This window comes from Lontra canadensis, unplaced genomic scaffold (assembly GCF_010015895.1).
Source record: "Lontra canadensis isolate GAN:19392208 unplaced genomic scaffold, GSC_riverotter_1.0 scaffold31, whole genome shotgun sequence".
Taxonomy (NCBI): domain Eukaryota; kingdom Metazoa; phylum Chordata; class Mammalia; order Carnivora; family Mustelidae; genus Lontra; species Lontra canadensis.
In genome coordinates this window covers 13,194,634-13,213,074 of record NW_022631025.1, presented here as the reverse complement: position 1 = coordinate 13,213,074, position 18,441 = coordinate 13,194,634, and the positions used below count along the sequence as shown (strand labels likewise).

Sequence of the window (18,441 nt, the reverse complement as noted above, 5' to 3'; positions counted from 1 at the left end):
AATAAAAACTCTGTTTCTCAGGGTTTTCATATCCATGTTGTTGTAAGGTCCAGAGCCCCACGGTAGAATCATCCATTATTTAGAGTGGTTCCTGGGTCATCTCCTCTGGTCAAGAATAAGCTTCCATCTTCCGCCCCTTTCTATTTTTCAAATAATTTATTGAGGTGACATTTTCATAACACAAAATTAACCATTTGAAAGTGAACAGTTCAGTGACATTTAATCCATTCACAATATGGTTTGGCCACAACCCCTATCTAGTCCCCAAATATTTCTATCACTCTGAAGTAAAATTCCTTACCCATTAATCAGTTTCTCCCCAGGCCCTGGCCACCACCAGTGGGCATTATCTCTCATCTCCTTCCCCTTTTGTGATTCATTCTTTTTAGCGAGGGCTCTTCTCAGCCTTTTCCTGTCCATAAAATCATCTGAGAGTACCTCATTTACAGCTGAAGAAAGCTAATCCTAGAGCTCAAGGCACAATCTCTCTCTTGGTAGTCTCTAAGCTGCCAATTCCAAGTCTCTGCTACCTAATACTACCCTATCTCCCTGGTTATCCTATCTCCTGGGCATTGCTCTAGGCCCTACATCTTTGCTGCTGCGGTTGAAATAATGGCGGTCGTCTTCAAGAATGCCAGTGATAATGTATTTTCTGGGTTCCTTAATGCCCGTAAGCAAATGTCTGAAGAATATATTTGCCTCTTCCCGTTTACATTTCTCTTTACCATGTGGGTAACTGAGATAAGTTGAGCACCCCTAGAAATTGTTCATGCATGTGGAAGGTTACCTTTGCATTCAACAATGACTTTCATTAATTAATTTCAGCCTGTTCTGTCCTTATCATGATGGTGTGACACCATGCTTGAGAAAGAAGGTGCTGAGTCAGGAGCAGATCTCAGGAGCAAATAGCAAGTTGTGATCAGATTCAACCCTCATCTCTGACAACCAAAGCATTATACAGACCCAGGTTTATTTGTCTGACACCACCTTCCCTTAGAGAATTATTCCCAAGAAGGCCTTAGCTCCTCCTTAATAAAATACTCCTCAAGAATGTAAAAAATACTCCCAATGAGTTAATCTGAGCAGTTCTTCAGACAAATCCAAAAATATCTGAATAGTGGTGGACTTAGAAATCTAGAGCTCTAAATACAAATTTAACTTAGTGTTGGAGCGATAACAAACTGGTATGACTTTGTAACTTTAGCAGAAATTGACCAGGAGTTTCTGTAAAAGGAAAAAAGCTGAAATTTTTGGAATAGCCCCAAATTAAGGAAGATGTGTCTATACAGATACACCCTTATGCATATATGTAATAATTAAGCCAAAAAAAAAAACTATGAGAATAAGAAGATATTGTTATTGATTGCCATTTATAAAGAAAAGGCTTCCCCAAAATATGTACAAAAAAAAAAAAACACCCCAACAAAACAAGACATAAACTTAGCAGTCTGTAGAAACAACCAGTTTTACCTCTTTTTTTTAATGACTATGTCCTTTTGTAAAAATGATTTCCATGTCACTCATTATAGCAGACTGGAAATTTTCCTTAAAAAAATATAAGATAAAAATATAATTAGTAGCTATCAAAAGCATACTTGGCCCAAAAAGAAAGCGAGAGAAATCTCCAGAAGCCAAAAGAAAGAGGAAACTAAAAATCAAGAGGTAAACAAACTGTCCTCCCCTTGAGAATTTGTTGCCTTGATAGCCAAAGGGCTTGATAGCCAAATAAGGAGGGTAGTCAAGGTTGTCTGAAGAGGAGTTAGAAACTGAGACTCCATTTCCTGGAATGACTGACACTCACTAAGGAAAGTAATAGAAAAATATGCCCTCTGAATCGCTGGATGGGGAAGCAAGAGCTCCTTAGTTTAGACTGTGATGTAAAAAAAAATTCATTCTTCTTTGTGATTTCATAAACACAGGCTTATACTCTTGTCTGTGTTCTATCACTTAGACATGAAGCTGCAGTCTCCCAAATGCTAATGAAAGAAATATCAGAAAGATAACAATAAAATATCCCTCCCCCCCTTATAGTACAGAGGAGCAGATATAACTTCATGCCTTCAATTTAGTTCTGGTAAAGTGGTGAATTAAAAACACTCACAAAATCAGCTTAGTATGGGGGTGCCTGGGTGGCTCAGTGGGGTAAGCCTCTGCCTTTGACTCAGATTATGATCCCAGGGTCTTGGGATCAAGCCCCGCATCAGGCTCTCTGCTCAGCAGGGATCCTGCTTCCTTCTCTCTCTCTCTCTGCCTGCCTCTCTGCCTACTTGTGATCTCTGTCTGTCAAATAAAAAAATAAAATCTTTTTTTAAAAAAATAAAAGCTTCATGGATGCTCTAAACAGTAGATTAAAAATAACTGAGTAGAGATTAAGTAAACTAGAGTATAGATTGGAAGAAATTATTTAATGAGTAGCATGGGAAATTGAGATGTGGGCAACAAGAAACATATTCGGGAATACAGAGGTAAAATCAAAAGATCCAATATACGCTTAATAGCAATAAAGGCTGAGACATTTCCAAAACAAATAAAGGTCATAAAACTCAGATTTAGCTATCAAAATAAACCCCCAAGAGGATAAAAATAAAATATACATTTAGACATAGCAAAAATAAAAATACCATGAAAAAAGCAGAGAGGAGAGTTCATATAAATGACTGACAGAAAAAAAAAAAAGCTGCCGATATAGAATTATTATTTAACCTAAATTTTCAGTCAAGAACATTTCATTGAAAAAAAATGAAAATGTTTTCTTAGTAACTGATTCTGATAATGGCAGAACAAATATTTGGGGCTGGACCTTCCATTGAAGAACAATGAGAATATCTGGACAAAATATTTATTTAAACAAATCTGTAATAGACAAAAATTGCTAACCAGATGGTGAAATGCTCTCAAGGGCAAATTCAAGGGCCAGATGGAAGTCCTGAGAAGGAAGCCCACTGTTTGGGCAACCTTTACACTGGGGCATTTCCTGACTGCAGATCCCTGAATATCTGAGAGAGAGGGTACTGCCCATTTGACAGTCTGGTGGTTCTTAGCTCCGAGCCTGCAGAGAAGGGAAGAATAGCCTTGACGAAACCCTTCTACTTTGAGGCTAGAATACGAGAGGCCAGAGCCGTTCGGGGAAACCTGGAAATACTAGGAATCTAGCAATAGCAAGTACACATATTCTTTGGGAGAAGGTAATGTCATCATAGGTCTCTAATCATTTCTGCAAGCACACTTTCCTAGCACCAAATAGCTAGCAGAGCCAGAAGAGGAGGAGACAAAGAACAAAGGACAAAATGTATTTCTCGGTGCAGAGATTTGAGATTGGGGGATTATCAGACAAAGACTTGAAAAGATCTATATTTAAAACACAAAAATGAAAATTTCACAAGACCTGGAAACTAACAAGAGGATAATAAAGGAATAAATCTTGAAATAAAAATGGCCATTATCAAAAGGCGACTAGGTGAATTATTTAATAAGAATTGGACACAAATAAAGGAAGCATCAGTAAATTCATTAGGATAGAAGGAATTTTCCTTAATGAAGCCCAGACAGACAGAACAATGAAAAGTGGTGAAGATTACTAAAGGATACAGTGACATGATCTATAAACATGGCTGGAGTCCCAGAAGGGAGAAGATTCAATGCAAACCGAACGGAAATCCCAGAAAGATTTTGTGGAAATTGACAAACTGGTTCTAAAATTAATGTAGAAACAAACAGGATCTGGCCAAGACAACTTTGGAAAAGAACAACATTTGAGAGACAACACGGTCTGATTTTCAGACTCATTATAAAGCAACAGTTAGTACAACAGTGTGGTGCTAGTCTAAAGACAGACAAAGAGATTAATGGACCAGAATAGAGAGTCCAGGAGTAAACCTACATATAGGCAGACAGTTGATTTTCTACAGAGCTACATAGGCAACCCCATAGAAAAGGAATAGTTTTTTCAACAAATGGCATGGGCACATTTGGATAAATTCATATGTAGTTGTTGGTAGTGTTTCCTTTTTTAAAAAATATTCATTATCTGCAAGCACGTCCCATTTTTTAATCAAAACATTTTTGTGTCTTTTTTTTCTCTTTTCTTTCTCAGTCTTACAAAGGATTCCATCTTCTTATTTTGTTCAAAAAGTCAAACCTTTAGCTTTGTTGACTTTCTCTATTTTATCTCTTTTTTTCCCATTTAATTCATGCCTATCTTTGCCCTCACTACGTCCTCTTTCTACTTCTTTTAGGCATATACTGCTGTGGATTTCTTAGCTACTTAAAGCAAACAATTCATTCCATTTGAAAAATTTTCTTTGACTGAATTTTCAGGAACAAAAATTTCCTTTGAGGTATCTTTTTTCTTTTTTTCTTTTCTTTTTTTTTTTTCTTTTTGTTGGGCCTCACAGATTTTAATACATGGTAATGTTATTATCATACATTTCTGGGCAGACTATTATTTTCATTCCCAAAGTAAGTCATCAAATGGAAATCCAATTTAGCTTTATCTCCTGCATGCAAGGATTTTTTAATATTAGAAAAAACCATAAATGTACCTGACAACATACAGAGTTAAAAAGAAAAAGATAAGGGCACCTGGGTGGCTCAGTGGGTTAAGCCTCTGCCTTCGGCCCAGGTCATGATCTCAAGGTCCTGGAATGGAGCCCTGCATCCGGCTCTCTGCTCAGCAGGGAGCCTGCTTCCCCCTCTCTCTCTGCCTGTCTCTCTGCCTACTTGTGATCTCTCTCTCTGTCAAATAAATAAATAAAATTTAAAAAAAGAAGAAGAAAAAGATATATACAAAAAGCTAAGGTGATACGAAAGAAAATAATTGTACAGCATTCAACACCTTCATAATAAAACAAAAGCTCTGAGTCAAGTAGGAATCAGAAGAACATTCTTTAAACTAATAATGAGTTTCTAAATATAAACAAATGAAACCCATTGTAAAAATCAATCTAAATGAGAAAACACTAGCCCATGCTGGAGAATTTGGAGCCACAGGATCCTTTTCGATTCAAGGTGGAAGTATTGATTGATAGACCCATTTAGGCATTGTATCCCAAAGTTTAAGATTCATATTCCTAAAGAACTAGCAAATCTGATTTCAGATATACAGTCGACAGAAATATACACAAGAATGTTTATAGAAACATTATTCACAATGGCAGATCCCCAAAACCCATTATCAAAAGACTGGACGAGTAAACTCTGATCAGAAAGGTGTAAAAGAGTCGAAATGAAGGAACCACAGTGGTGTGCAGTAATGTGGATGACTCCTACCAATATAGCGTTTCAGAAGAAAATAAGTTCGTTTTTATAAAGTTAGGAATAACTTAAATTTATATACATATCACATACATGTCACTCTTGGAGTACAGAGAGACACAAGACAAGTCAATCAAGAGAGTAATGAAAACGGGTTTCATAATTCTCTCATTTGGGTGGGAAAGAGGAGACAAAGCAGTCAGATAAAGGACCACAAGTACCCATGTAGGTTATTTTCCAAGTATTTTGTTTTACATATTGGCTTGCTAATGCTTATTGTCATTATATATAACTATTTATATACCCCCCCACACACACACACAAAGATGCATCTGAAGTTCTAAAGGAATCATTTCAGGGTCACAGCAGAAAACAGTAGACACACCTGGCTGGAATTTTGAAGATGTTCTAAGAAAGAAACTCTTTAGGGAAGCATGGGCAACCCGCAAGGGTTACTGCAGACCCCAGAGCTGACACACGTGAGAAGCCGTTACCACTCCTGAAAGCCTGAAGTTGCAAGAGGGAGAAACGGTGTTATTGGAGCCTGGGGAGCTGTAGAAGCCAAAGCTCCACAGGGAGGGACACGGCAGAGCCTGCAGTCCTAGGAGGAAGACTCAGCCGGGCCAGAGTGTCATTCAGGCATACAAGAAGCAAGGCGGGAAGGGCTTTTCTCTCTTCCTGTACTTTATTCTTCTGTCCCACCCCCCACCCCCCCATCCCCCCGCCTTTCCTATTGCTTGAACTAAATCAGAAGCAGGAGAACTAGGTCTTGAGGCAAAGAGATGAAATGGATCTAGGATGGGAAACAATATCCCGTAAATCAACATGCACACAAACATTTAAATAAACACGCACCGACAATTGCGTGGATTTGGGGAGGGATGTAAACAAGTTTAAAGTGTCCCAAGTATTTGTCTTCACCAAGAAAAAGACTAAAGTCACCAATTAATTAATTATACTTCAGAAGTGACAAAATAAAACCTTTTATTTCTCAAGTAACCCTTAAAATAACAGTAAAGACAATATATAATTCCCAGCTTGAAAGGGAAAATAATTAATTTTTAAATTAATTAAAATGAATGTACACTAAATGTAAACTTAAAATTTAGGGGCACCTGGGTGGCTCAGTTGGTTAAGTGGTTGAGCATCTGCCTTTGGCTCAGGTCATGATCCCAGAGTCCTGGGATTGAGCCCTACATCGGGGCTCCCTGCTCAGTGGGGAGCCTGCTTCCCCCTCTCCTCCCAGCTTGTGATCTCTGTCATTATCTCCCTCTCTCTCTCGAATAAATAAAATAAAAATCTTTAAAAAGATATTTAAAGAAATAAAGTTAAAATTTAGTTTAATTTTAATGCTAACGTCTTAAGTTAATAATTTAAAATCAGTTTTAAAAGAAGTCAGGAGAGAAGAACATAGAGTAGATAAGATCAAAGTATTTAGTAAGATGGTTGAATTTTTGTTTGTTTTTGGTAAGATGGGAGAATTTTTAAACATAAATTCATCAGTACATTATGTTACATGTGAATAAAGTAAATGATCCAATTAAAAGAGAACATTTGTAAGATTGCATAAGTACATAAAACCCAACTATGGGCCATTTAAAGAGCCACATGCAACAGGGGCACCTGGGTGGCTCAGTCGGTTAAGTGACTGCCTTTGGCTCAGGTCGTGGTCCCAGGGTCCTAGGGTTGAGCCCGTGTAGGGCTCCCTGCTCAGCAGGGAGGCTGCTTCTCCCTCTGCCCCCGCCACTCGCGTTCGCTCTCTCCCACTCAAATAAATAAAATATTTTTAAAAATTAAAAAAAAAAAATTAGAAAAAAAAAGACACAAGAAACAAACAAAAAGAAATTAGAGAACTATATGCAACACAGATGCAGAAGATGGGGGAAGTGTATTATGCAAACCCCAACCAAAGGAAAAGCTCTTGTAGGGATAATTTATCAAAGGAAACTACAAGGCAAAACGCATAGAGAGGGGGGCACCTGGGTGGCACAGGGGGTTAAGCCTCTGCCTTCGGCTCAGGTCATGGTCTCAGGGTCCTGGGATCGAGCCCCACATCAGGCGCTCTGCTCAGCAGAGAGCCTGCTTTCCCCTCTCTCTCTGCCTGCCTATCTGCCTACTTGTGATCTCTTTCTCTGTGTCAAATAAATAAACAAAATTAAAAAAAACAAAAGCATAGAGAGGAACAGGGAGAGCCTATCATGATTAAAAAAAAAAAAAGTTCGATTCCCTAGGAAGACAAAGTCATGCATGCTACGTTTATAAGCACATAAAAATATAGGTGTACTAACATAAACTGCCATGATTGGGGGGTTGTTTATTGCCAGCCAGTCGAGAAACTAAGAAATGTACCTCAAAATAAATCATGAGTCAGGGAAGACATCACAATGAAAATGTGGAAGTATCTTTAATTGACCAAAAATGAAAATGCTATATCCAATCTTTTAGATGTTGCTAAAGACGTGCGGAGAGGGAAATTTAGAGCTTTAAATGGAAGAAGGCTGAAAACCAAATGATTTAAGTATCCAGAAGTTAGAACCTTGAGAAAAGAGAATGGAAGAAACGTGAGGTTATGAGCAGAAATTAATCAAACAAACAGTACAGATCAACAGAGCCAAAAGTTCTTTGAAACACTGATAATATTGACAGTCTCCAGATAAGATAACAATGGGAGTATTTGACAGACTCTCAAAGGAAATTATCACAGAAGAAAGGGTTGAGGTAAAAGAATAATGAATGTCTAGAGATAATTTTACTTTTTAATGTTTTTTAAAGATTTATTTATTGTTTGATTATTTATTTTAGAGAGAGAGAACAAGAGGGTCGGAGGTACAGAGGGAGATGGAGAGAAAGTCTTAAGCAGACTCTGTGCTGAGCGTGGAGCCCGATGTTGGGTTGGATCTCACAACCCTGAGATCATGACCTGAGCCAAAACCCAGAGTCTGACACTTAACCCACTGTGCCACCCAGGCACCCCTGAAGCATTGTTCAAAGAACTTTTCAAATAAATGGATAAAGTTAAATAGAAATTCATTGAATAGGGTAATAACTATATAATTGTGATTCCTTTGGGATGATGGAAAAAAAATTTATAACAGACATACAGCATGTAGAACAGGAATAGAGAAATTTTGTGTGAGCTGGTGATTAAAGTTACGCGTGCTTATAAGAGTGTTAGTGTGTTAAGAAGTTTAGGTTAACAAATAAAAATACAAGAAAACAAGAAAAAAAGGCAAATTTTTGTTATTGTTGCTGTTATACACTGTATGAGTCCATGTGAAACAAATACACAGGTTCTTGAGTTTGGAAACCCAGTTAAATGACAATGTGACACATAGCTCAGGTACCCGGCAGACATCTGATATGTACAACCAGGGCCTGGAAAATGAGTTTGGAATGTGGTTCTAGATCTGGGTACAGACATGCAACTTTAAAATATGGGAACAGATCCAAGCATGCAAATGCACTTGCCCCATTGAAAGGATTACTGAAAAAATTTAACAGTTTTCACACACATCGTCATCTGTCGCATTTTACTTTTGCAATTGAATAAATATCCACTTATACAGCAACTGAAAGTGAAAGATTTTTAGGAGGTTGAGCACCTGAGAAGTCTCTACTCCACGGTACAAATGGGAGACTTTCCTTTATTTGAACGTGAATATTTCGATATAAGCAATAAACCAGGATAAGGTGTGGAGTCGTGATCAGTGACAGCAGCTGTCTTTTCGGCAGTCCTGCTTTCACTGATCTGTGTCTTTGGTTGCCGTGGCTGTTCTAACAAATTAACAAGTGTCCGCAAACTCGGTGGTCTAAAAGCAACACCTATTTATTTTTCCCAACTGCAAAGTTCAGAGGTCTGAAATCCATTTCACTGGCCAATATCAAAGGACCTGTTCCTCCCAGAGGCTCTATGCGAAGAGGCTCCTTGCATCTTCCAGCTTCTGGAGGTGTGTTGCTTGTGTTCCTCAGCTTCTGGTCCCTTCCTCCATCATCAAAGCTGGCAGCTTCAGTGATCACATTGCCTTCTCCTTGTGTGGTCAACTCTCCCTTGTTCTCCACTTTAAGGGACATTTGTGATGGCATTTAGTGCCTGCCCCAATAATCCAGGATAATTTCTCATCTCAGGATCCTTAATCGCATCTGCAAACTTTCCTTTATCACACGAGGTCAAATTCACAGATTCCAAGGATAACTTTGAGAGCCTCTCTTCAAAGGGAAAATTATATAAAACCACAACCAAGGGAATCATGTGATCCTGCGTAATTTCAGGATGCCAGGAATGACCCTGGAATTGAAATTCAGTTATTCAGCTTTCCAAATGCTGAGGCCAAGGTCAAAGGTATATTGCAGATTTTGGCCAAATTCAAAGGGTGAAGTATAATTTCTTAGCACCCCTACACAGTACGCAGCTTTAACAACCTACTCTTTTAAAAAATTAAATTACAATATATTTCAAAAGCTTACCAGGTCCTTCCTCAATTATTTATTATCTGTGTATTTTGCTAAGCACAAACTACCTAACCATTTGGTATTTTTCTATTTTATAAATAATATATTAAAGACACTTGTTCATAACTTACATATATTTTTGGTTGTTTCCTTAAAATGAATTTCTAGAAGTAGAACAACTAAAATAAGGGTTTGAACACTTTTTTTTAAAAAATATTTTATTTATTTATTTGACAGAGAGAGAGAGATCACAAGTAGGCAGAGCAGCAGGCAGAGAGAGAGGGGGAAGCAGGCTCCCTGCTGAGCAGAGAGCCCAATGCGGGGCTTGATCCCAGGACCCTGAGACCATGACCTGAGCTGAAGGCAGAAGCTTAACCCTCTGAGCCACCCAGGTGCCCTATGGGTTCAAACATTTTTTTTTTTTAATTTTGATATAATGCATAAGTGCTATTGAGCTCTGACCAAAACTGTAGGAAAAGGGCCATTTCTCTGGACTTTTAACAAGTACTGTGACTAGCATGAAAAAAATGCCCTTCTTCTCATAGAAATGCCAACCTATTGCTATATATTTCACAATTCTTAATTATGTTTATTGGGGCTATATTTGGGTGAGAGTACTCTCTGAGAAACTTTTTTCACCTACGATCACAATTTAACTCTCTGGTCAGATTCACTTGCACTTCTGGATTTCCTTTAAAATTATTCTGTCTGTATGATTTGCTTGCATCAAGTTCAAAAATCAGGGTTAAAAAAGAATGTATGGCATTAGAAATTAAGATATGGGTGATATCCCAATTTAGGGTGAGGAAAAAGAGGATAAAGGCGGGAAGGAGGTCAACGTGGTCTTTGGGGGTTGCCAATATTGTCCTTTTCTGACCTGAGTGGCGGTGATTTTCTTTTGTTCCTTTTATGATTATCTATTAAGATGTACGCTTCTGATTTTTGTAGTTTTTTTCTGTATGGCATATTTGACTTGAAAGTATTTTTCAAAAATGTTTAAAAAGTAAAAAGCAAGAACACGATCCTGACCACTCCTGTGTTCACTCCATTTAGGACACAGCCTCCCCTGCTTACCGTTCACAGAATCTCTGCTCCTGAAACCTGATCACTCACGTGAATCTAGTCTTTCAACTACAGGATTGGATTAAATGTTATGTAAATTGCACATTTATCAGGAGGAAAAGAAGGGTTGTGTCTACGAAAACTATGCATAAATTTGAGTGCTAGGCAAACACCCAACATTCCAAGTGGTTAAACACATTACTCTATGATCTGTGCATAAGACAACTGTAAAACAATACAGGAAATGTCCTAAAACTCTCAAAGTCACCTACATTCAGATTGCCTCAAAAGTGCCATTAGCATCCTGAATTTCTCTCTCCACTTTGAGGAAACAAGCACACTGTGAATGCTGTGTAAGGTTATTCCAAACTCTGGCAGCTGACCTAGTGCTAAGAAATGTCTTCAGCCCCGGAAAGTTTATTAAAGACCTATTTCAATTAAAATCATGATCTTATGGAGGCCTTTGTCTACTGTTTGTTTTAGTGGCTTTACTAACTGATATCAGAGAAGAGGGGCATCTGCCCTACCGTTAGTAACACAAAATGAAGAGGAAACAACAATAGGGTACGTGAAGAGCAGGAGAAACCAGGAGTGAGGAGATAATGCTAATGGGAGGAGAATGGCAGATGAGCAGAAGTCAGCCCACAACACATACCACCAGGTGCTCACAGGCTTCCTCCCACCTCCATTGTGAACGCCAGCATGCCAACCAAGGACAGATGCTGTCCCCCAGGCAAGACCAGCTTTTTCCAAATTGTTAAAGCCCAACTGCGCCCAAGAACAATGCGGTGTCTACAGAAATTGCGGTGATCAAAGGCAAAGGGATCTTTCCATCTCTGGCTTAACCAACCGGCAGACTCACCCAGCCATGCTTAAGGCAACACTGAAGAGATGGGGAAGGGACATGGCTGAGCAAAAGAAATTTAGCTCCAACAAAGTGATCCTGGATTTGGAGATCAGGAAATGTAAAAAGAAGCTCTTTTTATTTCACCATATAATTACGCTTGTTTTAACAAATCTGAGTGGCTTCTATTTCAATAGAAATAGAAATGGATGGGATCGGCTCCATTATCTTTTCAGCTACTGAGCCTTGCGTGGAACTCCAGAGAGAGATTCCTTTTAAAAGGAGATAGTGGTTTCAGCAATGGTCAAAGTCATGGTTTGTGTGTTCCTTGGCATCATGACAGCTTTCCAGAAAGGGCTGGAAGAAGTTAGATGCAAGAGAAGATCAATTATGCTTCTCTTTCTCTCCCACTGTTCTGCCCCCATGTGTGTGCATGTGTAATTTAGCTTGCCCGTAAGAAAGATTGGAAGATCAAACATCTTTTGTCTATCACTCCCAAATTCAAATCCATACATACAAAAATACAATAAAAATACCCAGCCCTGGGCTCAGTCTTGATGTGGATCTCTTTTGGCCCTGTGCTTTCACCAAAATCGTGTGGGGTGTGCGAGGGACAGAGTGGTCAGGTAAAGCCTTCCATCCATGCCACTGTTTCTGGGAACACACTATTCCACAAGACAAGCTTTAGGGACAGGATGACCACTGACTTCAAAAATAGAGACCTCAGGCCCTGTGGTTTCTGGGCAGAAAAACAAAAACAAAAAAAAACCCCAAACAAAACAAAACCTGCCCTTCAAGGAAGATTAAGATGGGGGAATTCCTGATTCTAATCACTGTGTTTTACCCTTAAAAACTACTTGGTAAATATTTGTTGAAATTAAATGGACAGTGATGGTAACCTGTTTCCCAAGCCGTTTCTTATACCTACCTTTGGTCGTGTCTGATGTAAAGGGAAATATTCTTACGTAATTCATTATTCAGTGCAACAGAGTCAAGGATGAGAGCATGCAGGTAGTGAGGCAACACACCGAGAGTGTCAGGAGGCTTTGCGCTTTCACTGTTGGAACATGAAATGGACCAGTGTTTGGATCCACGGACAACTGCGAAGCTGGAAGAGGGAGACAGCAACAAAACCCAGCTGTCTGGGCACAGCCAGAGCTCCGCTCTACAAGTTACATAACAGCTGTTGTGTAATTGTGCATTTAACTCAAAACACATTTCTAAAAGGCAAAACAATTCGATTTTCCCAAAAGAAAGGAATGGAGAGCAAGAGAAAGAAGGAGAGATGGAGAAAGAGAGAAGAATGTTGAAAGAACACAGAAGTTTCTACCTGGCCTTCAAGCAGGAGGTGCAGGGGAGGCATGGTCCTTGGAGATGGTTGGCTTAGAAATTGGGGGCTTGGCCCATGAGCCAGATCTGGGCTGCCTCCCGTTTTTGTAAATTAAATATTATTGGAAAGCACCTATACCCTTTAATGTATCCATTGTCTATGGTTTCGTTCATGTAGAGTCGAATAAGTTACAACAGAAACCATCTGGCCTAGAAAATATTTTCTCTTTAACAAAGTTTGCTGACCCTACCCTTAGATGAATGAAAGGGCTAATAACCGTAAGTGTCCGTGAGGGCAACTAGTCACTTAGGGAACCCGCCTGGGAAATGAAATTCTGGTTTTGCACTTGTTAGATCTGTGATCTTAAGCAAGCTACTTACCATCTCTTTATCTGTAGAATGGGGAACCAAGTAAGAATGGAAAACTGACCAAAAAAACTGTGTCTGATTTGGAACAACTATTTACTGAACCTTAATTTCCCTATCTAAATCCCATTTTGGGGGGAGCTGGCAATTTTCCCTGGGGGAAAAAATAATTGTGGTTCTTAACTCTCGGTAATCAGAATTAAGAGTATCCATGTTCCTATTGTAACTTTTGGTTCAGCTTCAATACAATAAAGTTTTGTGTTGAACATGGGAGGAGTACCGTTAAACATTCTTTTTTTTAACAATCCCAGCTTGAAACACTCATTTTTAAGAAATTGAATTCCTTAGGGTCTGGTTTAAGTCTTTTTGCACCATTGCCTGTATCAGTCATTGATAAATAGAGCCAGCTTCCCAAACCTTAGGTTGGTTTCGTTTTAGATGGTTTTAACAGATGAGATTGCCATCTTGCTGTTGTGGTGACTGTGTGTGAAAGTGAACTCCAAGATCTGTAAAAATCCTGCTGACTTTTCTATTCCCCCATGTAACATAATGATCATGTAGAGCCTGTGAAATCACAGTGGGTCTGCTTACCCACTGATAATACACTCGACTGGTCGGATCTTGTAAAGCTGACTTGGGTCTGTCCAGAAGGACTCTCTTCCCACTCTGCTTTTCTGGGACCTGGGCTAATTCGCTGACAGCATTGTCCTGAAGACACCTGGCCAGGGACCTCTCCTCACCAGCGTCTGCTGAGAACAAGTGCCCTTCGAGACTCTTTTTCAATCCTCAAATTCTCCGTGTCCAAGTCTGTCAGAGCAAGGAAAGTTTCACCGTGGCATAAAAAGCCCGAAAAGCCAAAAAATCATAACTGGCCTTAGTGGCCAGAGCAGCTGCCCTGCATATCCTTATCGCAGGTTTCGGCTTTGTAAATTAATTCGTCTGCAAATAGTGCCCTGTCTCCAGCTGCAGTTTAAACGCTGGAGAGCTGGTTTCTTAAGGATTTAAGTTTAAAGTCAAGGGCTTCCTGCCCTAGGTGTTACAAATAAGTAGTGTCGTTTTCTTTTCGCTCTGAGTTGGTTCATCCAATCATAGTCCGGTATGCAAATAGACCTTAGCCCGTGCAGATAAAAAGGAACAAATAAAGCCAAGTGCTCTATCAGAACCAAATCGCTGAGCCTGTCACCTGTGTTCCAGGAGCTGAACCAGAAATGTCGTCCTCAGGCATGCCAGACTTACCTGTCCCACTCACCAATTTGACATATAAATATACGAAGGTTAGTACAATTTATATTTGCTGCTTTGCCTCTCAGGTTTATGAAAACGACATGTGCTGAAAGCATAAAAGGTCAATGTGAGTAAACTTGGGCAACGAGCCCTTTGCAAATACAAAAATAAAAGGCTTGCAAAATGCAGGTTTGGGTTTAGTGTCTTGATCAAAAAATGATTTCTAAATCGTATCAGGCAATGTTTCATAAGTTTATTTCTTAAAATATGTCTAAGTGAAAGGAATTCTCTTCTGTGTGAAGGGTTCTTGCCCCAGGGTTCAGTGGACTTTTCTATGCAGTTCTATTAACTTCAGCATTGCTCAGCATATATGATGAGAGGCAAGTACTTACTAGAGAAGCTTACTGGAAAGAGCCAAACAAATTGGAAATGATTTTTTTTTTTTTTTTTAAGAAAAGGAGAAACCCCATGCTGAAGTAACATGACTTTTCTATATGTTTAGTGAGTGTCAAAATCAAAGGACTTACCTTTGATAATTTGACGAAAGCTCCTGTTTGAAAAACTCCAAATGGACCTGCATTGTTTAGCCTATTTGGGGCAAGGAAAGCATTTTTACTTCTCTCTTCAGCCAAGTTTGTTGCCATTGAAGCAGTTGCATAATTGTTAACTGATAAATATTTAGAGAAACAAGAGCAGGAGCCAGATCCAGACTTAAAAAATCCACCAGCTAGGGAGAACGAGGAAATGGATCCTATTTGAGCCGTTCGAAAGTATCCCTGAACTTTTGTTTCACATTGTTATATGCCTGCTTTCCTGTCAGAGTCTAGAACTCCCAGGAAAAGAGATAAAACAAGCAAACAAACCAATCTGAACAAAATCACTTAAAATTGGTTTTATGGTACGCTGCAGAAAGCAAGGTAAGAAAGGAACCCTTCCATCTCAGGAAGAGCCATTTTGCCTTCTGAATTAGCCAATGAAAAATCAGGAGCAATATAATTTCATGATAAAGTGAAAACCCCGCTATTATTTATTTACTCCCTTACTTGTAACCATGGATGGTTTTGAAATCCTAAGGTCAGTTATATTTTCATTTTCATAAGCACAACAAATGAGGAAGTTGCTCAGCTGACTGGTTCTTTTCCTTAGGAAAGTGTCTGCAGAGATCTGATTGTGCCTTTAACATGGTTGGTCAGCAGCAATAAAGTATAGTAAGGTATTATCTTTATGAGGTTTTATTAAAAAGGAAAACATTTTTTATTCATTTAATTTTATTCCAAATGAGAACATGGAAAATGTGATGAGTCCATACCCTCCAACAATTTGCCCTTGGCAAAGGTTTGCCTGAAAAGATGTCAAGACTCCAGTCTTCCCAACTTTCTTACTCCAAATTGGTCATTCACAAGAAATTTCAATCTAAAGCAGGCACATTTAAGAATGCATTTCATAAACGTCAAAATCATTGGCAAAGACTGAAAATTATCTCATTACTATTACTACAGAGTCTTTTCTTTGTTACTGTGATACTACTTGGAAAGATATTGTGGTAGTCTGAATGTCACATTTTAAAAAATTTGACTTTGCAGAAGTTTGCAGTCTTCTACGTGTATCTTGAGGAAGCTCTAAAGTGAAGTATTCTCTCTACTAAATTATGCTTCATTGGGTAGCTATAAATTGAGCGTGTAAGAAACAATAATGAACAAATGAGATGGTCCTTAAAATCTAGCATACAAATACAGACCTAGTGATCCTTTAACACAGAGAGATGGTTTCAAGATTGGAATCTGCTGTTCACTTCAAAGCCATTAGACAAGAACACCCTCTAAGGAGAATGATGAACCTAAGTGTTGAAAAGAAGGCACCATTCAAAAAGCAACCATTTGCTTTTGCGTTTAGGAACTTTCAGGATAGAAACACCCAATGCAAGTGAGTGAATCTCTATAAATCTGTTCTGCTCAGATAGCATTTTATTGTCTGATTTATTGGTTACAGCGTTTTCACACTTGGGAGGACAGCAGTTATGTATCTAATTAAATCTAAATGGGTGAGCTTTTTCAAGTGCCTTTGCATTTGCTTTTTACAATGCCCCACTGAAGAATTGTATTGGATTTGCACTTGCAAAAGGGGTTGGAAAAATGACAGTTATTCACTAAGTTTCCTGGTTGCAAACCAAGTAAGCAAAGATTTTATAGTGTCTGTGGAATTCTCTTCTATGTCCGGCCCCTAAACTCTGTATTATTTTTCTCTCACTATGTTAATGTCCTTCGTTATTACCACTAGAAATATATTGGTCGTTGGGGCAAGGAGGAGGGAAGAGCCAAGCAGCGTTGATAACAAAAAATTACTATAGCTATGGTAGAACTACATGCTCTCAAATTTGAGACTGCTTTTCACCCAAACAAAAGAAGTCATTGTTACATATCTTTTATGACTTATTCTCTAGTACAGTCTGATTATGTTTTTATTGTTGTTGGGTGGATAAAACAGAGATTAAGGTTAAGAAATAGTTTCTAAAATGATACAAATGTTTTTAGGATTTAAAACCTCAATCACATCATTATAAATCCACATAAACTTGGATCCCATTTCTAGGGTTGTTTTTCCCCCTTCCCAGCTCTAAATGAATCCCGCATCTGCCAGCTCATCCATTTTACTGAGCCTTTAAATGAAGAGCTTCTTCAAAACTTATGTGATCACTGGGCAAACTACATTACCTTTCTCTGCCTTGGTTTCCTTATGTATAAAATGCGAATAATAAAGGTCCTAATTTCCTAAGGTGGATGAAAGCATTAAATGAGTTTTAATGCATATAAACCATTTGAAATCATGCCTAGCCCATGGGAAGTGATTGATTAACATTGGCTGCCCTGGTCCTATTTATTTTTCTGAATTCTTTCCAATTTTCCAGAATCCTCTTTTAATCCTCTTTCCAAGACCGATCTCCTCATGAGTGTTCCTCTCATCTCGTTCTTTTCTTCTAGTTTTCCTGCCATTCTTTCTTGCACAATCGTGCCCTACCTGACAAAGATTTCATTGGTGTGAAGTTCTGAGAGTTTATCCAGGATTTCAGGGATCAAAAATTTTATCTTAAAGGATTCGGTAACTTTGTTTTCCATTCTACCTTTACAACAGTTTGTTTTTGTTTTTTTGTTTTGTTTTGGTTTTTACCTTAATAAGAAAAAGAAAAACAGAAAATTCAAGAAGACAAGCTTTCTCAGACAGGATTAAAACCCCAAACATATTTAACTTAACTCCTAAACTTAACTCATTCAACAATAAGATGTTCCTACTAGAAAAGATTTTCATATGCTAATGACATTTCATAAACTGACAGACTCAGGCCCATACACTCAGGAAATAATTATAGCTAAAATTTATTGTGTTTCCTCTTTAGCAATGACTGCTTATTTGCAATGACTCTATTTACTTCTCATGATAACCCTATGGGGAGTTTCCTCCTCCTGTTTTATAGATGAGGAGACTGAGGACCAGAGTGGCTAAGTAACTTGCCTTAAATCATACAGCTAGAAAGTGACAAAAACTAGACTTCTAATGGGGACAGTCTGAACTCTCACACCAAGTGGCTTGTCTAAGATCAGTGTTGTTACAAGGGGACGTGGACTTCCTGGAATCTTATTCTGTCCTTTATTTTGACTCTCATTTGTCTATTCCTGATTCCTGGAGGGGACATGACCATGAGGCTTTCCAGCTGCCACTCAGCTGTTCCCAGGCCACCAGGAAGAAGTTGGTGGCCAACTTAGAAAAAGAGAACAATAAGGAAGGCTGGAAGCAAACAGACATTCTGGTTTTACTGAAAAGGTGGGGTTTGGGCTGGGAGAGGCAGCGGTGTAGAGGATTTGGAAATAGGTGTGCCATTTCTATGGGAACTATGTTTATATTCCTGCAGAGTAACTTTT

The 18,441-nt window shown here is 38.7% G+C and overlaps 1 protein-coding gene across 2 annotated transcripts in view; it reads left to right on the top strand.

Moving 5' to 3' along the window:
- The window catches only part of ALDH1A1 (aldehyde dehydrogenase 1 family member A1), a 93,296-nt gene that overhangs the window by 26,892 nt on the left and 47,963 nt on the right, over positions 1-18,441 (top strand). Inside the window, exon 1 of one of the 2 annotated variants that reach the window (XM_032866634.1) lies at positions 14,456-14,577. The exons of the other annotated variant lie outside the window; for it this stretch is intronic. Within the exon in view, the coding sequence (XP_032722525.1) occupies positions 14,512-14,577 (66 nt within the window). The 5' untranslated portion in view covers positions 14,456-14,511. Of the gene's footprint in view, positions 1-14,455; positions 14,578-18,441 lie in introns of those variants that run through there. 2 annotated transcript variants of the gene reach the window in all.